This window comes from Chrysoperla carnea, chromosome 1 (assembly GCF_905475395.1).
Source record: "Chrysoperla carnea chromosome 1, inChrCarn1.1, whole genome shotgun sequence".
Lineage (NCBI taxonomy): Eukaryota > Metazoa > Arthropoda > Insecta > Neuroptera > Chrysopidae > Chrysoperla > Chrysoperla carnea.
The window spans coordinates 90,349,022-90,369,772 of NC_058337.1; the positions used below are offsets into that span (position 1 = coordinate 90,349,022).

The window sequence follows — 20,751 nt, forward strand, 5'->3', positions numbered from 1 at the left end:
AATTTCCAACACAACTTAACCTTTTAACCTTAATTTTAGATTAAATGACTTTAATAACCGTTTTAATTTAGTTAGCCATTAAAATTTGTAGATTCAAAAATGAAATAAATAAAGGGTTTTCAAGGTCCTCAAATCTACCTTGTGAGGGTTATTCCACAATTTTTGGTTAATGTAATTTATTTGTTATTTGAAAATCTGGGGATGAAGTTATTTGGTATCTTTTATTTCATTTATAAAGATATGCATATATTGTACATTCCGTTGTTTGAGAATAAAAATTTCCTAATGTACCTAGATTCAGCATTTAGCCCCACCAAGTCCATTTAAAAGCAATCTCAATTTAATTTTCATTTAATCTTTACACTCCACTATAGGGAACAGCAATTTATAATGTAAGTGATTGAAACATTAATAATTCCCTATGATTCTCATACAGACCTTCTCTTCTCTGTGCGTACCTATTAACATGTGTCAATGGTACATGACACATGTGTTATGTTAAAACTGAACTATGACATAATATTATCCCCAATAAGCAATGATTTGTATAGAATGTGATTTACAACTCAAAGCACAGCTTGTAAATAAATGAACAGTAAAAGCAAAATTTTTAACTTTGAAAACTCTAAAAAATTGTATATCTATTTTACTTGAAAACAAATACCATGGAACAATCATTCTATCGATTACTCATCTAGTAAGTAAACTTTGGCCTCATATAGTTGCTACCTCATAGATGATATCTGCCGAGAAATTATAGAGTGCTTTATTAACCCTACTATCTCTAATATTTGGCATGGTATAGTAAATCTTACTGATTTTTTAGTAATAAATTTCAGACCATTACCAACGGAAAGAATGGATCGTGTACGTTTTGTTTACATATTATTTAAGCAAATGATTGATTTTGTTGAGGCTCAAGGTGGTCATGTAAAACATATAGATCCTAAATATTTATTATCGTATGGAGATTATGTAATATTTATGAATGCGATATTTCCTCATACAAAAGAACCTACGAAATCAAAAGAAAATATAAGTTTATATGATCGGAAAATATTTGATCGATATTGTAAACGATCCTGGTTAGATATACTGTTACAATCGCTTAAAGGAAAATTATTACCACATATAAACACAAGTAGCTTGACGAATCATGCAAAAATCGTGGATGAATCAAAGCCAAATGTTCAAGAAATTAACGATTCATATAAAATGTCGCATATAAAATGGATATTATCACATGATAGTTTGAAACATTTGAATACACTGGAAAGTAATGTTTATAGTTTACATGAAAGAATTTTACTTGCATGGTTAAATCGTCACTTTGAGTATCACCGACAAGCAATCTGGAGATATGGAGTATGTGTTCCGGCACGTCGTATATGTAATTTTGATACAGATTTATCAGATGCATTACCATTTGTATTTGTAACAATGTCTTATTGTCCATATGTTCAAAAACAATGCTTCAACGATTTATTTACGCATGCAGCTACACTAGAAATGGCATATCATAATGCAGCGCGTTTAATAAACGCATGGCAAGATTTAAATTTAGGCAAGTATTTTTCGCTGAGGTAGTTCGATCACCGGTATAGTAGGGTTACTACTCAAACTGCTATTTACTAAAATCTTTCTAGCTTTTCATCTCTAAAGTAAATAAAAAAACTAAAAGTAGTGTTTATTAAGTGAAAATCTTAATTGAAAAACAATTGTTATTCAGTCCAAAAGAAACTCCAAAAATATGCAAAATGCGAAAATATTTCAGGAAGTCGATTGGAACAACAAATTTCTCTAAAAAAGACTTTTAAGAAAAGTTTTGTATTTTCTACAATAACCGAGTAAAACCCAATTCAAGAATTGTACCTAAATGTTTTGTATGTCGATGGTATTGTGCACTCATATGGTAATTGTACAGTAAAATATGTTACAAATGAAGGAAAATGAAATAAACCGCTCACTTTTTATTAAAACCTTGTGGAATATGTTTCTTAGGTATTAAATACCATTAGTAAGCCATGAGCTAGTTGAGCAAAAATTTCTATTGGTTAATCTATACATATAAAATGCTTTATCTTGAATGACTGACTATGACTGGCGGATCAACTGAAATTGGAGAGTAGGGTTTTTGCATGACGTAGGCATCCGATAAGAAATAATTTTCCGAACTTCTTTTCCTAAGAGGCTAAAAAACGGGGGCAAATTTTGTATGGGACAACGTGATGTCTTGGTCCAATGTACTTCAAATTTTGCATAAACATTCTTTAACATATTTGTATGTATTTAAAATTCAAGTTAACCAACGAAGTGAGTGAATAACTGCTAGTAAACAATAAATTGTTAATTCAATGAAAAAGAATTTAAAATTGACTTTAAAAATTAATAAATAGGCAACTTGTATTACATATACGTTATACATGGATAATAATTTTTCGATTATTTGACAAACATTCACATTTACGTCATACAATTTGCTTACTAACTAATTTTTGTAAACCAATTTATTTTTTATTAACAAATAGAAACATTTGCGCAACTAGCTTACTGAGAAATAGCTTAGCTGTGAAATCTTTTACTGAACAAGAAGTGCAAATTTTATTTATAAAAGAGGTTTAAGTATGTAAATAAAGTTATTCTATTGGATGTTTAGAAATGCTCCCTTGAAAAATCAGCAAAATCCAATTTGCCGCATTTGAGCACAATACCATCAATGTATAATAAATCTTGAAATTAAATATTTTACTAAAAAATTTCTGTCCGTCATTCCACTTAAATAATTTGACATAATTTAACTTTTTCAAAAGGAAGTATATAAAGCATCTTTTAATTTATGAAGCGAATGGGAATGGGACAACTCCCGTTTCGAACTCCGGAAGTCGAACCAATATTATTATACAATTATTATATTTATTTATTTATAATTGGAAATATTTTTATTTAGGGATAACTGTTACACCCAAAGACATTGTTGAAAATAATTCAATATCGATGCTATTTCTTGTACTATTCTTATATTTCACACTGCCTGATTATATACCATGCCAGCTAGTGCATTTTAAAACAAATCTATCAGAGGTTACTTGTCGTTGTGTAAATATTTTAACACCTGTAGAAACAAACTACAAAGTAAATTTTATTGGTAATGAACATACATGTTTTTATACAAATCAAGATGAGAATGTAATTTCAGTCACAGATAGAGGTTTAGTGTTGCGTTTATTTTACCATGCCAAACAAATTGCACGTAGTACAACCACATTGATATTAATTGGTGAAGTTTCACAAGGTGTATTTAGCAGTAGTTTAGTATTGACTTTGGAAGGTGAACCAAGGCTAACCCCATGCCAAACGATTAGTGTTGCAGCATCTTTATATGATAATATTGAAAAAATAATAAATATAAATGTGCCATATAATTGTGCTGGTCAGTTTCAAATATTTATCAATGAAAATGAAATACGTGGTTTAGAGACCTTTACTGCATATCCATGGGATAAAGAATCACTTCGAAAAATACCACGAAAATTATACATAAAAGAAAAAGTATTAAATCACATCGGAGGTAAATCAGCAAGTCTACACTTATATCTATCATTTCTATTAGCTGAGACAAGTAATTATTATTTGATATTTATTAATAAACAAATTGGTGACTTTATTATCAATATTACAATGATACCAGCGCATTTAAGAAAAAGATCTGAATTTACATATAAAATGCCAGAAACCTGTTGTACACGTAAATGCATATGTAAAAATCATACAAGAACGGAATTTGAACTTTGCCCATGTGTTATAAATATACCAATTAGAAAACGTAACAAATATTGGTGGGAATGTTTTCGTAAATCACAACGTCAGGCGTTACCATATGAAGAATGGAGTTTTTGGGATAAACGATTAGGTACTTCATACAAAAAGGGAGGCCAGATCGTTTAAGAGCTAAGCCGGGATAATTTTATCCATTTTTATACACAAAGATAATGTGATATTTATTATATTTTTCATTTATTATACACTACCTACTTTGTGTGTTTTATTTTCAATGTTCGATTCAGAATTTGATTATGTTAAATAGAGCTATTTACACAGACAACAATTTCAACGCTCTTTATATCTCTTATTTAACTATATGTATTTTGGGAACAAACGATGAAACTTGGTACACTTGGTTCTTTTTCGATTTAAGAAGATTCTAGACTTATTAGAAATGGTTAGTATAATAATTTAAAAAAAATAATGATAATAAAATAAATAATGAAGTCTGAGCCATTGCGGATTTAGTGCGGAAAGGTTGAAAAACAGCCGCTCGACCGCTTTGTGTGTGTGTCTGTCTGTCTATCTGTGGAATCGCAGCGCCTAACGTATGAACCGATTTTGATTTTTTTTGGTTTTGTTTGGAAGGTAATTTAATGGAGAGTGTGCTTAGATATGTTTCAAGGGCGAATTTAGAGTTCCGCACCCGAAACATCTAAAAAAATAGGCGATGATCTTCAAAATCGGTTTAGTTTTCAGTTTTTTTGTTTAATTAAATGAAGTGTTCTTAGATATGTCTCATCTGCAAGTTTAGGGTTCCGTACTCGAAAAATTTGTCGAGAATTTTGTAAATTTCCATCGTTATAAATGCGATGTAAAAATACAAATATAAAAAGGCACAAGAAGCATTAATAACACAACCCTTTTAAAAATTTGTAGAATGGAATCTAAATATTCTCAAATATTAGGATAAAACTCCCGGTAGCTTGAACATCTGGCGGACCTTTTACTTTCTTAGTCTTGTAACTAGTTATATCTTATTTTACTTTAGTTAGACCCCAATGATTCTACAAAATTTAAATCGGAAAAGGATTTTTAGCCCACCGTGTACACAGGTTGGACAATTTTAATCTACACATCTATAAATATACCTCGTTTTGTACCAATCAAAAAATAACTTAAACAAAAGTTGCAAAGTTTGATGGGCTAGACATAATGTACTGACAGATTGGACCTAGTTCTTCGGGTTTCTTTATAGCCAATTTAAATCCTAAACGGTAAGAGATAAATTATTTTTTGATTGGTTAACTACAAAACGAGATATTTAGATGTATAGATAAAAATGGCTCACCCAGTATATCATAAATACAGGACATACAAAAAGTATGGAAACAGTCCAAGAATTCGAGAGAGGCACTTTGTTTTGAAAAACGAAACAACAGGTGACCAATATTTAAAAAAAAAAAAAAAAAAACATGAAAATCTCGGGATGGGGCAGGGTTCAACTATAAAACCTGTGAACCTCCTATTTTTTATTAAAGACTCAAATTTCCACAAAAAAAGTTTTTTCGATTTTAACGCTACAATCTTAAAAATTGTTTTTTCATAATTTTTGAAAAAATTAGAGGTGTGAAAAATAAAAGGTTTCAGTTCATTAACATGAAATAATCATTCAGATACTTATTTTCAGTAGTTTTTTTTTTTTTCAATTCGCATTAGTTAACGTCATAATACTAATTTTTTATTTGCTGGGCGATGGAAAATCTTTTTTGTAGAAGATGGCGGCAAAATTAATGATATAATAAACAATTTTAGATACAAACATAGGTGAACGTCTGGTGCAATGGCTTATAAATGAGAGTAGTCAACCAGCGCCTCAAAAGCTTAAAATTTATAAAATAAGAGAAACTTACAAAATCGAGGATTTGGACACATCTGATGGGGAAATCTTACATCCTGCAGAACTATGTATGGAAGAAATGGATATTGATGGTGTAGTCAATTTACCAATTATATCACATAAACCTGGAAAATATATCCTTCAATTGAAATCTGCCGATGGACTTGAAATTCGAATTATTTCTATAAAACTTACAGCCTAATGTATATATAATTAAAAATTTGTTTACTAAAAAGATTCATATTTAAATTAAATCTTCAATTTTAATATATTTGTCAGATGTTCATAACAAATCGTAATAACAAAAACAAAATATGAATTATAAAACTGTTAATAACACTTTAAAGGCATTCAAATATTGTTTTTTATTTTACTGATTATGTTTTAATTTTATTTTTTACTAGCTTTTACCCGCGGCTTTGCTACCAATAATAATTCATTTCAATGAATTCATTATTTGATTAATTTATTAAATCATTTATTCATTTAGAGAACGTACCTAGTCCCCACCCCCTTTACATACCACTCGAATTGTAGACAATGCCAACTTTAAAAACAGATCAACCGATAATAATTTGATAAATTTTACCTATAATTTCGAATATTAGATCGCATTATCATAGAGTAGTAAACTTTTCACCGTTTGGTCCCGAAAATTTTCAAGAAGATATAGAATATGTATTGCAATTAGTTCAAGGTTCCGTAATAAATTATTAATATTAATATAGAGTGTTTCGTATTTAAGATGAAGACGCTCATATTTTTGTTATTTATAGGAGTATCGATTTGAAATTTTGCACAGGCATACATAGACGGGTTACATTTTTTAGGATACTTAACCAAAATCTGAACTTTAAACTCAGCATACAGCAAATTGAACAATATGGCCAATTCTTAATATTTTGCCTAGCGTCAGAAATGGTTAGAGATAAAAACTTTTAGAAATAGTTGCTTAAAATATTTTTTTTCTATTCATTCACCGATTTTCATGACAAAATTAACTTTTTTTTTATTGAAATATTTGAATACATAACACTCTTAAAATTATCAATTTGTCCAATTCCATAGCACACCAGCTATAAAATTGAAATAGAAACTTTTAACACTGGTGTGGTATGGAATGTAAAAATTGCACAAATTGATACTGAAGACTATTCGGATCCAAGAGTGCTACTTTAAGTTCACTTCTTTACATTTAAAACGAGCCCTGATAAAGCCCAAGAGGACCAAGGATAACAAAGATACATACTCATGTAAGTATTGTCTATTTTTAATGAAAGAAAAATGTGTAGCGTTTTTTTTTTGTCGCGTCTATTTAAAAAAAACAATATAGTACAAGATCCGAATTAGGGTCGACCTTCACCCATCCTTTTACCGAATGAAAGTTATTTTTTATGAAAAGTAAAATATTAACAAATATTCCTGTGACGGGTTGCCTTAAAAAATATGGTCCAGACCATTTTTAATATAAATATCAAAACTTGGAAAGCTTGTAAACATTATTTTTGACCAATATTTTGTGGCCAATCATATGCCACCGTAATTGGAACAAAATTATCTTTATTTAGATATGCGAGTCAATGAATTAACAGATGCACGTAATTACTATTTTCAACTTGTATAAATGCGATAATAGTGAACGAAAAAAGGCAGACAACATAGCTGCTACATATTCTTTATGGCTTTTACTTTCGAGTAGATCAAAATTCGTAAGATATGCAAGTCAGTGAAAAATTTCTAAAAATTTTACTCTTGATATTTTCACTAAAAGTAGTCTGGACCACATTTTTTTAGGCAACCCATTGCAGGGATATTTGTTAACATTTTATATTTCATAAAAAATAACTTTCATCCGGTAAACAGATGGGTGAAGGTCGATCCTAATTGGGATCTTAGACTAATACGACCTAGGATTAAATCAAAATGATCGTAAATTTTCAACTTATTTAAACAAAATGGTAATAAAAGAAATAACGTATTTATTTTAAAATAATAATAAACTTAACTAGTGTACAATTAATGAATGTAAAACTTAGTTCTTCATACAAAATATTCATAATTAGAGGTAAAACAATATCCAAATTATTTAAATTCCTGGCCGACGTGCCCATGGATGTGCATAATACAGTTGAACAACAAATTAATAAATATACAAAACACATATTTGCTAACCGCACGTATGTAGTAGCTAAATGAAACGAATCTACCGTGAAAATTAATATTAAAAAAAATATAATCTAAAAATTAAATTTTTATGAAAGCCAAGTTCGTTATTTTTAAGTTAAAATTTTAGATCCCAAAATAAAAGGATTTTTTTGATCAATAAGAACATTAAAAGATAGTTTTTTTAAATATTTAAAACTTGACCCTCAAAGATAATTTGATCAACGTTTTTATTATTAATTATTATGTTTTTTACCACCCAAATACATATTCCATAGCTTTAGTAACAATCCCAGTTGATTTTTGTGGTACAGGTGATGTAATTGTTTCTGCTATATTTGAATTACGTTGTTGAGGTGATAAATACGGCTGTGCCAAAGATCGTACAGGTCGTGGAGATGCTGCAAATGTACCATTGTTTAAATTTGACTCATTTATTGAAACATTTTCTTTATTGCTCAATTCATTTGGTCGATAAGGTAGTACACCAACCATAATTGATCCAGCTAAAATTTTACCATTAAACGCTAATGCTTTACTCGCTTCGTAAGGATTTGAGTATTTAATGTGAACCCAATTCCCTTGTGATGGGAATTTTTTTTCAACAATTGTTCCACACTGTGCAAAATGTGCTAGAATAACATTTGTGGTAGAGCATGGAAAGCCTAAAATTGTTACCCATGTATTATCAGGTGATAATGGATCAATTGGTTGACGATTTGTTGGTGTCCAATTTGATTGTAAAGTTGAATTTTCATGTTGCACACTCAAACGATTAAAAGGTCGTTTGGGCGTTGATGTTAACTTATCTTCCACAATATGGATAGAATTATTTTGAAATGTATCAAAAGTGGTTGCATTTTTAGGCGTGTTTATTGTCGAAGTTTCATTTGGATTGTATTTATACCTACAAAATAAATTTTTATAAATCGAGTTTTATTTAAATACAAATAAACAATTTACTATACCTAGCTTCCAATGTATCAAACAATCCTTGAACAGGGGGGCCACTTTTCTCATTCACCTTTTGTTTTGCCATTGCTGGAGACGTTGGATCAGATTGAAAATATCCAGAAGTTTGATGATATGTACTAGGGTATAAAACTCGATCTGGAGTTTCTGAATTTTTGAATAATCCTCCTCTACTTTTTGTTGGGCTTAATGATCCATGGCGTTGGCTTGGTGAAGTTTGTTGTTCACCCATCAAAAAAGCTGGTAAAAAAGGTGTATTTGAACTCATGTTTAATGGGTTAGTTTTTGGACTTTGAACGGGACTTCCAAGTGTCATTGGTTCCATTTCTAAATAAGTAAATAAAATTCTAAATTTTATATAATCAGAAAATATTATACTTTTGAAACTTACTTTATAATTTGTTTTTTTTTAATATTTGGAGCGAAAATACGAGGTTTTCAAACTGTTGTTTTAGGAGATTGAATACAAAACGTAAATCAGGCAGACAACTTGAGGAAAATACTTCTGTTACGTTGTCATTGAAAAAAAAACTATTTAAAATATTTTAATGAATTTAAATTATTTTTATTAAAGTGTAAAGACTAGGTAAACACATGGCGGTTTTTTTAGTTGTCTTCACTAATCAATCATATATTTTATGTATGTAATCAACACTAATTCATCACTACAAATTTAGATTTGCTTCTGTTCCGAGATTTGCTATTACTTTGAAATAATATGAAGGCAGTTGGTAAGATCATTCACCATGCTAATGTCAAACTTAAAAATATTGTTAAAATTTCAGCGCCGCAGTAGCAGAAAAATAAACCTTTTATCAGGTTATCCAGCGATCATTTCATTTAAAAATACGATAACAAAATACTTATTCGCTCCGTGCGTGAGTTTCGTTTCCATGGTAACGATACACTACTTTAATTATAGAATTGTATGGATGCATACATAATTGTATGGATTGCATTTAAGACTTACATTTAAAATTTAAATTTATTGTCTCACAAATTTAAATAAATAATTATGATAATTTACATTTGAAAAATAATATTTGTTCAATTTGATTTCTTATTTTCACAATTTTTAATGCATTAAGTTTAATTAATTCGTGTTTTTCAATAATTTTAATTTGACATTTCTATAACATTAACATGTAAAAACTTGCAAATTAGTCATAACAGCCCCCTTTAACTCCAAGATTTTTCACTGGCTAGATTTGATAGTAATACCATTGAAAGTGAAATTAAAATTGATTAAACAACGAAGAAGTTATACGCAATCAAAGATTGCTTATAACTTTCAAAGTTTGTCCATCTCTTTTTAGCAAAATCAAGTTGTATATATAATCTCTATGGCGACACCCACGTATGACGTCACTAGTGGGTGTCCTCTTTGTTTAATTAGAAATTTTAAACGTTCATATTTTGCACGCTAGTAAAGATTTTTAAAAATCAACTTCACTTTCCTCTCCCCTATTGTTTTCAATCACTTAGACAACCTGATGTGCAGTACAATGTATGTAACGACCGAAGACTAGACTAGTTCAGCCATAGTCGCTTATTATCCTTCTCAATCTTCTTTGAGAGGTAATTTTCACTATATTGCCATTCTAGTTAGTATATTTTCAAAGGTTCCACTCTGCTGCCAGCCCTGCCAGTCCCATAGTAAATATTCCAAGATAATTAAATTTATATCTAGTAACATTTGATTAAATCACAGTTGGTACGTTTGTTCGGCAGGTATAAGATATGACATATGACCTTTGAAAATTCACTACGATACGACTGTGCTCGAGACTTAGTAACTACTGGACTGAAGTTAAATAAATAATATTATTCATCTAGGTCATCTAGGATATTATTGTAACTTGTTTATGGTAGTATTGAAGGTTAGGTATTGACTCAACGAAAAGAGAAATTATATTATTCAATATTGAGAAGTTTAAATATTTAAAAGTTTGAAAATATTTAATAGTTTGGAAATGAGTAAAATAGTTCCTGCTGTTCACCATGGTAAACAATATACTATTTGTCTAAAAGCCGTATTTTCAATATAATTTTATTACAGACAACATTTTATTAATTTTATATACAGACATCATTGTTTTCATTGACACCGTTGTTTGAGTTGCATTTATTTACCGTTATCTACACGTGATTCAAGGATCAAAATTTTTTGTATTTTTAAAATCACTGATCATAATATACATACTCTTACAATTAGAGCTATTATTAGGACAGCTCATACCATATACGTAATTTAATACACACTTATTTATAACTTAAATGTTAAAGGCACTATAATTTTCTTTTCAGGCCTCGAAGCCAAATTCATTGAATGTCCATATAATAAATCTCATCAGATATTACCGGATAGGATGCAAGTACATTTAGTTCGTTGCCGAAGATCCCACCCTGACGAAATGAAGGTTCCATGTCCATTCAATTCAACTCATGTGGTGGGCCAGTGTGAATTAGAGGTAATCTGCTTTACTCAATTTTCTATATCAAATTACTTAAAATGTCCTTTTGAAAAATATATTTACTAGAAAATATCTATCTCCGTTGTATAAACAAACAAAAACTATAGAACATATAATTTATTATTTTATAATATCATTTACAACTCTAATTCGTAAGGCAAGAGTACAAGCCCATGCTAAAAATTTTCGAGTATGGAAAAAAACTGAATGTCACGTGTACAAATGGGAAGTTACGGTGAAGTATTTTTGTACGGCTTTCTTCCTTGTGCTAGAACCTTATATAAAAATGATGGAAAACCTAGTGCTGTTAAAATATTTTTGTTTCCGTAAATTTCCGAAGCACTACGGGTGATTTTTTTCTGTACGGCTTTTATGTAATTCGCTTTTAATACTTATGTTGAGTTAGTGTCCAGTAACACCGTACATATTTACTATTGCGGAGATGAGATATCAAAGAGTTTCCCTAAATAGGTTGGGGTTGTTGATTTGAAGCAACAGAAAATAAAGTAATTTTAAAACTATTTTATGAATAAACAACAGTTTTTGACACGCCGTACATTTTTAGTGGTACATAGGTGTCTTAGAGGGAAACTACTTTCGCTGAAAAAATAGTACTCATAGTAACCTAGTACTCGATCTAACCCAGTCCGATGTCAAAAAATTATTTTAATTCCAATAGCTCATATTCGCGGGTTTTTTTATACACGTTTCTGTGCTTAATATTTTCTTCAATAGTTGCCTGAATATGTGCGGATATTCGACGCTTGATTGATGACGAATTGATCGGTAATATGCGAATAATATTGGTTTTGCTGTATCTCGGTTACGAAAATTTAACATTGTGCTCAAAATAGATAGACTAGACTATAATGTAGAGAGCAATGGTTGTGATTTAAAAGTACTTGTTTTTAAATTTCAGTATCATATTGCAAATTGTCCAGATCAGAAAACATTAGTTAGCCAACTAATCGAATACGAATCTGAAGAAAGAATTTTCGAACCTATTCCTATCATAAATACTGATGTGGAATGTTCTGAAAATTGGGATGACGTAAGTATTTTTCAAATGTTAAAAAATTTTTCAAATGTGTTACACTCGCATTCTGTAACTATTTAATGATTACATTGGGTATCGTTGTCTGTAGAGGCCTAATGTAGACGATAATGGTTGTGATAATTGATGTCATGACATCATAATAACCATTACTGTCTAAATTATTTCTCTATTGATAATTGTCAACCTTAAAGTTAAATTGTTACAGTTTACAGAAGGTGAGTACTGGGGAGTCAGCGTTTCCATCAATTCATAAAGTGTCGTTTTTTAAAAAGTTAAGAAATGTTGTTTTTGAGTAATCGCGATGACAGACGGGCAGACAGATGACAGGCAGACAACCGGAAATAGAATAATTAGGTGATTTTATGAACACCTATACCAAAATTTTGTTCATGGTATCAATATTTTTAAGCGGTACAAACTTGGGACTAAACTTAATATACCTTCGTATATTTCATATACATGGTATAAAAATTCGTATCATAATATTCATAAATTATTAGTAATGTTCATTTATTATTTAGGTTAACGTACCAACTTATGATCCCACTGAACATTTAGAAAACAACATCATAATAAGAAATATGCAAGTACGTCCTCCAAGCGAACGTAAGGCGTTCCGTGAACAAGAAAATAGGCGTATTGAAGCTTTAAAGGATAGAAACAGAGATAATGCTGGTAGAAAAGATAATGCTTCTTCGATGAATGAATCTAAGGTTAAATTAAAATTTTTATCAATATAATTAATATTTTATGTTTATAAGTTTTCAATGTCACATAATTTATTTTTAGGTGGCAACGTTTCGTCGTCCGAACACTGTTTCTGTAACAAAAAAAGCTACAACAGCTGCTAATAATGCTTGGGTAATTTTTTTTTTTCATTTCCTTTAATTTTATTAATAGTTTTGATGTTCAGAAAAAGGTGCATACAATTTGCTTTTAACACAAAGGAAAGCTGGCTGAATGAATAGGGAACACTCAGTCAATTCTCTATGTCTATACTTTAAACCAAATTATGTGAAGAAACTATCACTCTTTGGTCTGTCCGACTGGCATAGCCTATTTTTTTCCGAATTTCTTTAACGAAAAAAAGTTGAAATTTGGTACTAGTATAGAGTTTGATGATCCAATCACGGTCTTATAGTATAAACAATCGAGTTCTGATTTGGAGTTTTAATTTTGGTGGTTAAGTTAGGAAGTTAGAAATTTAAATGATTTTTTCCTAAGTTTCTTAATTTTGAAGGTTCCAATTGGGCTTTTTTGGTATGTATAGACAGAAACTCGTAAAATTATGTTAGTAAGCAAACGTGTTCAAGATGTTAATAAGCAACAAATTTTGTCAAATGTTACACAAATTAAAGCTTGCCATAATTAATAATAAATTTTATTTTTATAGAACGAGGACCATATGAGTCAAACCAGTACCGTGCAGACAGCAATAAGGTATGTAGCTAAGAATTTGTATTTATATTTTCATATTCATAATAGAAGTGCAGTCTGGCATGTAAAGGGTGTCATTGACTACAATTTCAAGTTTTTCTTTTATCCGGGTGTAGTAACTGAGAATTAAAAAAATTTAAATTAATGTATCATAGAGGGTGCTCATATATCCACACTACGTAGTACACTTTACAAAAACAATGCTAATTTTTTGTACACCATACACTCCTGTAAAAATGTTCACATCCGTAGGGTACAAGAAATTTATTTAATCTTAATAAATATTAAACATTTTAAAATAAAATCCCCGGAGTCTCTCAGATGTTGCATGTTACTACGAAAACTAAAATTTTATGGATAAATTACTGATTAATTTAGCTAGCCTCTTTGTGATCAATTTATGAAAATTATACTTTATTAGTTTATTCTTAACATTTTTTCGGTTATAGTTAGTTACCAAATATAAATTTACAATAGACTATAATATAATCCCTTTTATATTTAATTTTTAGCACTGGATATGATTCTTCCGATGTTGAGGTAACAAGCCAATTTGGTAATATGACTTTAAAGAACACCAATGATGGATTTATTACTGTTCCTTCGCGTAAAAAGTCAAATATGGCAGCACGCGGACGTGGTAAAAGGAATCCATTGAATTGCAGTTGAATGGAATCAAAAATATTGTTATGGTCCATGCAATAAACATATGTTAAAGTAATTTTGAAGTTTCCGTCAGATTGGAAACTGATTACAAAAAACCACCCCAACTAGCGCTAACTCAACACCTATTAACAAAAACAACTCATTGCGTTATGTTTAGTTGGTCTGGATTGAGTTAGCACGAGTTGCGGTGGTTTTTGATCATTTTTTTTTAAGTCAAATTTACAATTTTACTAGTCAATTTACAATCTGATAGAAATTTCAATATAACGGTGAAATATATACATCCAATGTATATTTAGTAACTTTCAATTACAGTGACTGCTAAGCCTTGAAATAGGTGTGATAATAACGCAAATCTGATGCGATGTTAAAATATTTATCAAAAATGATTCACAGAATTAAGATTTGTAACCTTTAATAACTTAGTCGTGACGCACAGTGTCGTAAAGAATATAATATGAGCAAAATTTCCGAACTCATCAATTCACACAGTATAGAGACAATTTATATGAAGAAGGCGATATAAAATATACAGCCAGTGTATCTATAGCTATGAAATTTGTTTCACTCATTCTTTAGAAATTCGTAATTATTATTACCCTTGACAATTATGTTGGCAATTACTTTTATAGCTATTAAATTTTTTAATTGTGGTTACAAAAAAGGATTTGTAAAATTTCAAAGTCAAAGATAAATTTACAGACAATTATTTTCGTTGCGTTTATACACCATGGACTGACTATTCGTTAAATACAAAACTTACCCTAAACAACAAAATATAATTTTGGTTTTTATTAAAAAAAGAAAAATTTTTTGTTTTAAAAAGTTGACTTAGTGTAGGCAATTTATAATTCGTGACCCGTCATTTAAAGGCTATCAGAGAAATTACATTTTAATTTTAAATTCATACACACTAAAATGATTTATTTTAATTAATTACTTATTTTTTGGTCCAAAATAAATATTATAAAATTTGTTAAACTAATAGAAAAATTACTTTTAAAGATGTTACATACTTATACCCCCTAAATCTAGAATTTTGCAGGATGGTACACTTGACCTTAATGTGAAAGTTTTTAGGGTTCCGTACCCGGAAGGTAACCAACGGAACTCTATTACAAAGTTAAGAATTGTTAATTATTATCACCAGTATTTTCCTTTTTAGATAAACTATGTACATCAAACTAATTTCGCGTTAATAGTTATTTTGTAAGCACGTGTATAATTTTATATGCCACTTGTACTATTCTTCGATTCTCAAAGAAATTATATTTGAGTAGAAAACGCAATATCTGCGCTTATATAACAATACCATTTAAGTAACATTTGATAAGTTTTCTTCAGGAAAGACAAAAAAAGTGTATATTTCCTTCCAAATTCTTCAGAAATAATAAATCCATTAACGGGTATTTATTAGCTTTAGCTACGATGTATTCGTTAAAATAAGTGCAATTTTTTGAAGAATTTAAAATGAAACACTTTTTTGGCTTTCCTGAAAACCTGTTCAAATGTTACTTGCGCGGTATTGTTATATAAGTGACGGTATCTACAATTAATACAGAATACAGAGTATTCTTTGGTATCTGTAAAATCGATGTATTTCTATTAGCTAGCATGTTTTGTACCGTTCTTATAGACCATAAATTCTTAAATGAAATGTTTAGAAATAATATATAAAGGCAAACGATAAACTTAAACTTTAAGTTAGTGAAACTTTTCTAAGTGATATGTATATATTTCAAAATATTTGTAATTCAAATTTATAAAAGTTATCAAATAAAATTTAAATGTAAGATGAGCAACTTTGATTTATACATCGATGTTTTTTGCCGAATTGAAATATGCAGTATGGGACAAAGTCCTGCAAACCATTACAAATTCTTTATTCATGTAATGGTTCTAAGCAAAATTTCTTATATGGGTCAACATCCCAAATACCATTGTACAGTCGGTTATCTAATTGTAAATGATCAAGATAATACTATATAAATGTTTATGAGACGTTTGGCATTTATTATTTATATATTAATGAGCGTGTGTAGCACGTTTGTCTTTTTTAGATTTAGTTCACCTGTACATTATCTTTCTCTTTTTTACTATAGAATTATAATAGGTGCTAAATTCACAGGAAGAGCGACTATAATCTTTTTAAACTAAACAATACCAATGCCATAATAAACTGAAATTGATTCTTGAGTTACTTGAAAAATTTAAGTTGCTCATCTAAATTTTAAATGATATTGAATATTAAAATTTTATAATTTTTTACTTGTATAAAGATAATAAAAGTACGTGCACACTATAACCAAAGTTTTTCTAGCCATTGTGTACAAATATCTCAAGAATAAAATAAATATATTTTCTCATACAATCATTTTTTTTGTCGAATATGTTAATATTTTCAAACTACTGAATGGCCTTCGAATAATTTTTGAAGAATGCGTTTTATTTGTGCCCATGCCAAAACTCAATTCAAATGAAAAGTCGTTGAAAATTTGAAACTGGTGTCGTAACTACTTATAGTTCAGTAATGGCTTGTTCTAAAAATGTTTCTACATTTTATGGACATGACAGTTTTTTTTTTTATTTACAGGGATCGTTTTGCCAAAGCCTTGATTTTTTTTAAAACAAAATAATTTTTTTAATCAGAAAATTTGATTCATGAAGTCATAGTGGAGGTGATATTTCGTTACCATAGTCTGAAAAAAAAAAAAATCATGCACGGTGCGGATAGATATTTTCACTGTAAAGAAGGATTTGGTTTTTTTGACAGACTTTTAAAAACAACACTAGCAAAAAAATGCAAAATATTTTTTGTCTGACAAAAATTTTGTGATATTTTGCATTTAATGCAAAAAAACCACAACTTTCTATCATGTATTGAAGAAGAGAGAGTATTTTTGTGATTGTTCTCACCATTTTCGGAGAGTTGTTTGTTAAAAAGTATTTTGATTTCTGCCTTCATATCAAACTTAAATATTGTCGAATAAAATGAACGCGCATCCTTCTAGGGCTATTACAGAAAGAAAGGAGGATACTTAAGGGATTGTTTTTCCTATTTTCAGGATTTCATCATTATTGAATAGTGTTGTATTTTATAATTTCTCAGTATAGAAAGTTATTGTAATGGGTTCGATTTTCGAAATCGAAATTTTCAACATATCTTTACTTTTCATGGTCAGGACAAGGCATTAACACCAATTTGAAGAACTATGTGTGCGTGTACGTATGCATATACGTTCATGGTCATTTTTTCCGTAATCGATATCGTGCGAAAAAAAAATGATATCGACTTCGTTATGGTGTCGATCGAAGCGTATTAACGACAATTTGGTCCAAAAAGCATTTTATAATATTCTGTTGCTGGTTTGGTGTAATTAGAAACAAATCAAGATTTTTATTAATTATTATATTAAATTTATTTTATTAAAGTACATTTAGCCGCTTGTTCATAAATTCGACTTCGCTTGTATAATGAATGATGAATACTGACTGTTTGATGCTTAGATACTGACTGAGAACAAGTTCTAATCAACTTCGTTCCCACTGAGCTTAGTTGGCGTGTGTGTCAGATGTCATATTACTGGAGTAAATCTAAGCAAAAAAAGGCTGTTATATGGATTAAAAGTTCGAGCAGCGAAACTTTGGGGTTTTTCTTTTCACATCAAAATAAGTATTTTTTGAAATTTTTTACTTTCCCGGAGTGGTGCAACATGTTTAAAAAACAAAATGGCGTCAAAAATAAAATTTTTTTCAGAAATTTTATCATTTTTATTTTCTATTCGCAAAAGGAGACATCGGTGCATATCCAAATTTGGTAGGTTTGTAGTCCATGTTAAGAACTACTCCTCATAATTTTTTGGTGGGGTTTCGCCCCTTCCCCTCCCAGTTATATATATATGTATACATACATATGGTAAAACAGTTCATTTGACTATAACTTGAAAAATATTCGATTGATTTTAATGAAACTAATACCAATAGTAGGTTTTATTACTTACAACTTTCGGTTAAAATTTCAGCGAAATCCGTTAAATAGTTCGGCCAAAATTTCCAATTTAGGGAATTGTTTAAAATGGCTGCCATTTTATGCCATTTTGTCCTACGAGGTTGAATTTTTTTTTAAATTGTAGAATTTTTTGTTATCTTTCGATTTTATAATAAGTGGCTTACCCGTAAAATGACTCCTTGATCCATATTTTTGCGAAAAACGGAAAATTTATCACTTTCTGGAAATAATTGTTTGGGGGGTGTATGGACTGGCTTTGGGGGGTGTTTTTTGTTTTGTCATGAGAAAACTATTTTTAAAAGAGGTCTATATGGTTTAAAGCAAAATTTTTAAGTTTTAACCCCCGCGCTGTAAGGGGGAAGGGGTGTATGAAATAGATGTATCTTAAAAGATTTTAAAAAGAGGTCAAAATAGTTTAAAATGCTAAAGTAACCCAAAACTTTAGATGCTTTTATTAATATAGCACTTGTTGCACCACTCCGGGAAAGTAAAAAATTTCAAAAAATACTTATTTTGATGTGAAAAGAAAAACCCCAAAGTTTCATTGCTCGAACTTTTAATCCATACACAAGGCGTAATTTCACTCTACTACAATGTCACCACCGCCAATGTGGTTTAGATTTAATTGAGAAAAAAATCGTTCATTATTTATGTATTCGGCAGGTTAGCATGTTTGACAAATACGAATTGAAAGCTTTTATTTTTAAAATAAAAATCCATAATTTCGATACTTTTCTAAAATGAACGTAGTTTGGTGTAAAAATTAGATAAAAAATAGGTTACATATCTAGGTATAAAACCTAATTTTTAAATATATCAGTCGATATTAATTATTTTGTCCATTGTATTTAACTAGAGTGATACCCACCCGCTTCGCTTGGCTTAAAAGGAAAGATTGATAAAGATTGCTCCCGCTTATCCCTTTTCTATAACACTCGAAATAATGGTGGGGTTTATTTTACAGAGGTAAAATATATATTTTTTTAAATGTATAATAGTCGTAATTATTTATTGAGTATATCAGAAAAGATGGCCTTGAAATATTTTATATTCACTATTTTTACAGAAATCTGTAATTTACGGTAATTTCACATGTCAAATTAAATTTTTTTATTTATTTAATATATCTTTATAAATTATAGTTCATGTGTTATTCTGATATATCAGCTATATTGCTGTAGAGTTTCATTAAAAACCATTCGCTAATTTTAGCAGGTTCTTTTTTGTTATACCACGTTTTATAGTGACTGACGTTTCATGTCACGTCACACGGGAATGCTGTCGAACGGGATAAAAAGAATCCTAACTCATGTTTAATGTGTTAGTTTTTGGACTTTGAACGGGACTTCCAAGTGTCATTGGTTCCATTTCTAAATAAGTAAATAAAATTCTAAATTGTATATAATCAGAAAATATTATACTTTTGAAACTTACTTTATAATTTGTTTTTTTAAATATTTGGAGCGAAAATACGTGGTTTTCAAACTGTTGTTTTAGGAGATTGAATACAAAACGTAAATCAGGCAGACAATTCGAGGAAAATACTTCTGTTACGTTGTCATTGAAAAAAAAAAAAACTATTTAAAATATTTTAATGAATTTAAATTATTTTTATTAAAGTGTCAAGACTAGGTAAACACATGGCGGTTTTTTTAGTTGTCTTGAAACTAATCAATCATATATTTTATGTATTTAATTAACACTAATTCATCACTACAAATTTAGATTTGCTTCTGTTCCGAGATTTGCTATTGCTTTGAAATAATATGAAGACAGTTGGTAAGATCATTCACCATGCTAATGTCAAACTTAAAAATATTCAGGTTATCCAGCGATCATTTCATTTAAAAATGCGATAACAAAATACTTATAGTAGAAAGGGCCATATTACCCATAAAAATGTAACGCTAGATTTTATAGTAATAGCATTGAAAGTGAAATTAAAATTGATTAAACAACGAAGAAGTTATACGCAGTCAAAGATTGCTTATAACTTTCAAAGTTTGTCCATCTCTTTTTAGCAAAATCAAGTTGTATATATAATCTCTATGGCGACACCCACGTATGACGTCACTAGTGGGTGTCCTCTTTGTTTAATTAGAAATTTTAAACGTTCATATTTTGCACGCTAGTAAAGATTTTTAAAAAACAAATTCACTTTCCTCTCCCCTATTGTTTTCAATCACTTAGACAGCCTGATGTGCAGTACAATGTATGTAACGACCGAAGACTAGACTAGTTCAGCCATAGGCGCTCCTTCTCAATCTTCTTTGAGAGGTAATTTTCACTATATTGCCATTCAAGTTAGTAT

General features: G+C 29.5%; 3 protein-coding genes and 1 long non-coding RNA gene across 6 annotated transcripts; 2 read left to right on the forward strand and 2 right to left on the reverse strand.

Annotated features, from left to right (window-relative positions):
- The first annotated feature begins 3,711 nt into the window (after positions 1-3,711).
- LOC123305944 lies at positions 3,712-5,938 on the forward strand. Its single transcript, XM_044887784.1, has 2 exons — positions 3,712-3,910; positions 5,578-5,938. The coding sequence occupies exons 1-2, from the start codon at positions 3,724-3,726 to the stop codon at positions 5,862-5,864; spliced, it is 474 nt and encodes a 157-aa protein (XP_044743719.1). The 5' UTR covers positions 3,712-3,723; the 3' UTR covers positions 5,865-5,938.
- A 1,683-nt stretch (positions 5,939-7,621) lies between these two features.
- LOC123301169 (nucleoporin Nup35) lies at positions 7,622-9,500 on the reverse strand. Of its 2 annotated transcripts, XM_044883904.1 has the most exons (3): positions 9,189-9,500; positions 8,794-9,124; positions 7,622-8,732 (listed from the first exon to the last, which is right to left on the reverse strand). In XM_044883904.1, exons 2-3 carry the CDS (start codon positions 9,120-9,122, stop codon positions 8,078-8,080), a joined length of 984 nt encoding a protein of 327 aa, XP_044739839.1. In that variant the 5' UTR covers positions 9,123-9,124; positions 9,189-9,500; the 3' UTR covers positions 7,622-8,077. The 2 variants fall into 2 exon arrangements, with proteins under 2 accessions (XP_044739839.1, XP_044739847.1); XM_044883912.1 differs by lacking the exon at positions 9,189-9,500 and having other exon boundaries at positions 8,794-9,144.
- A 1,084-nt stretch (positions 9,501-10,584) lies between these two features.
- On the forward strand, positions 10,585-16,174 carry LOC123301186 (gametocyte-specific factor 1 homolog). 2 transcript variants are annotated; one of them, XM_044883924.1, is made up of 7 exons: positions 10,585-10,801; positions 11,105-11,268; positions 12,191-12,322; positions 12,850-13,041; positions 13,118-13,189; positions 13,722-13,768; positions 14,278-16,174. In XM_044883924.1, the coding sequence occupies exons 1-7, from the start codon at positions 10,771-10,773 to the stop codon at positions 14,432-14,434; spliced, it is 795 nt and encodes a 264-aa protein (XP_044739859.1). In that variant the 5' UTR covers positions 10,585-10,770; the 3' UTR covers positions 14,435-16,174. The 2 variants fall into 2 exon arrangements, with proteins under 2 accessions (XP_044739859.1, XP_044739867.1); XM_044883932.1 differs by lacking the exon at positions 10,585-10,801 and adding an exon at positions 10,931-11,043.
- Positions 16,175-19,771: 3,597 nt separating this feature from the next.
- Positions 19,772-20,013, reverse strand: LOC123301204. The gene is made up of 2 exons (XR_006535426.1): positions 19,875-20,013; positions 19,772-19,810 (listed from the first exon to the last, which is right to left on the reverse strand). It is a non-coding gene; the product is annotated as an uncharacterized LOC123301204 (long non-coding RNA).
- Positions 20,014-20,751: the final 738 nt, after the last annotated feature.

Coding starts and splice junctions, on each gene's coding strand:
- LOC123301169 (XM_044883904.1), bottom strand. CDS start 9,122: ATGGAACCAATGACACTTGGAAGTCCCGTTCAAAGTCCAAAAACTAAC. Junction 8,733..8,793: donor TTTGATACATTGGAAGCTAG/GTATAGTAAATT, acceptor TTTATTTTGTAG/GTATAAATACAATCCAAATG.
- LOC123301186 (XM_044883924.1), top strand. CDS start 10,771: ATGAGTAAAATAGTTCCTGCTGTTCACCATG. Junction 12,323..12,849: donor GTTCTGAAAATTGGGATGAC/GTAAGTATTTTT, acceptor TTTATTATTTAG/GTTAACGTACCAACTTATGA. Junction 13,769..14,277: donor ACCGTGCAGACAGCAATAAG/GTATGTAGCTAA, acceptor TTTAATTTTTAG/CACTGGATATGATTCTTCCG.
- LOC123305944 (XM_044887784.1), top strand. CDS start 3,724: ATGCCAGAAACCTGTTGTACACGTAAATGCATATGTAAAAATCATACA. Junction 3,911..5,577: donor TTTTTGGGATAAACGATTAG/GTACTTCATACA, acceptor AAACAATTTTAG/ATACAAACATAGGTGAACGT.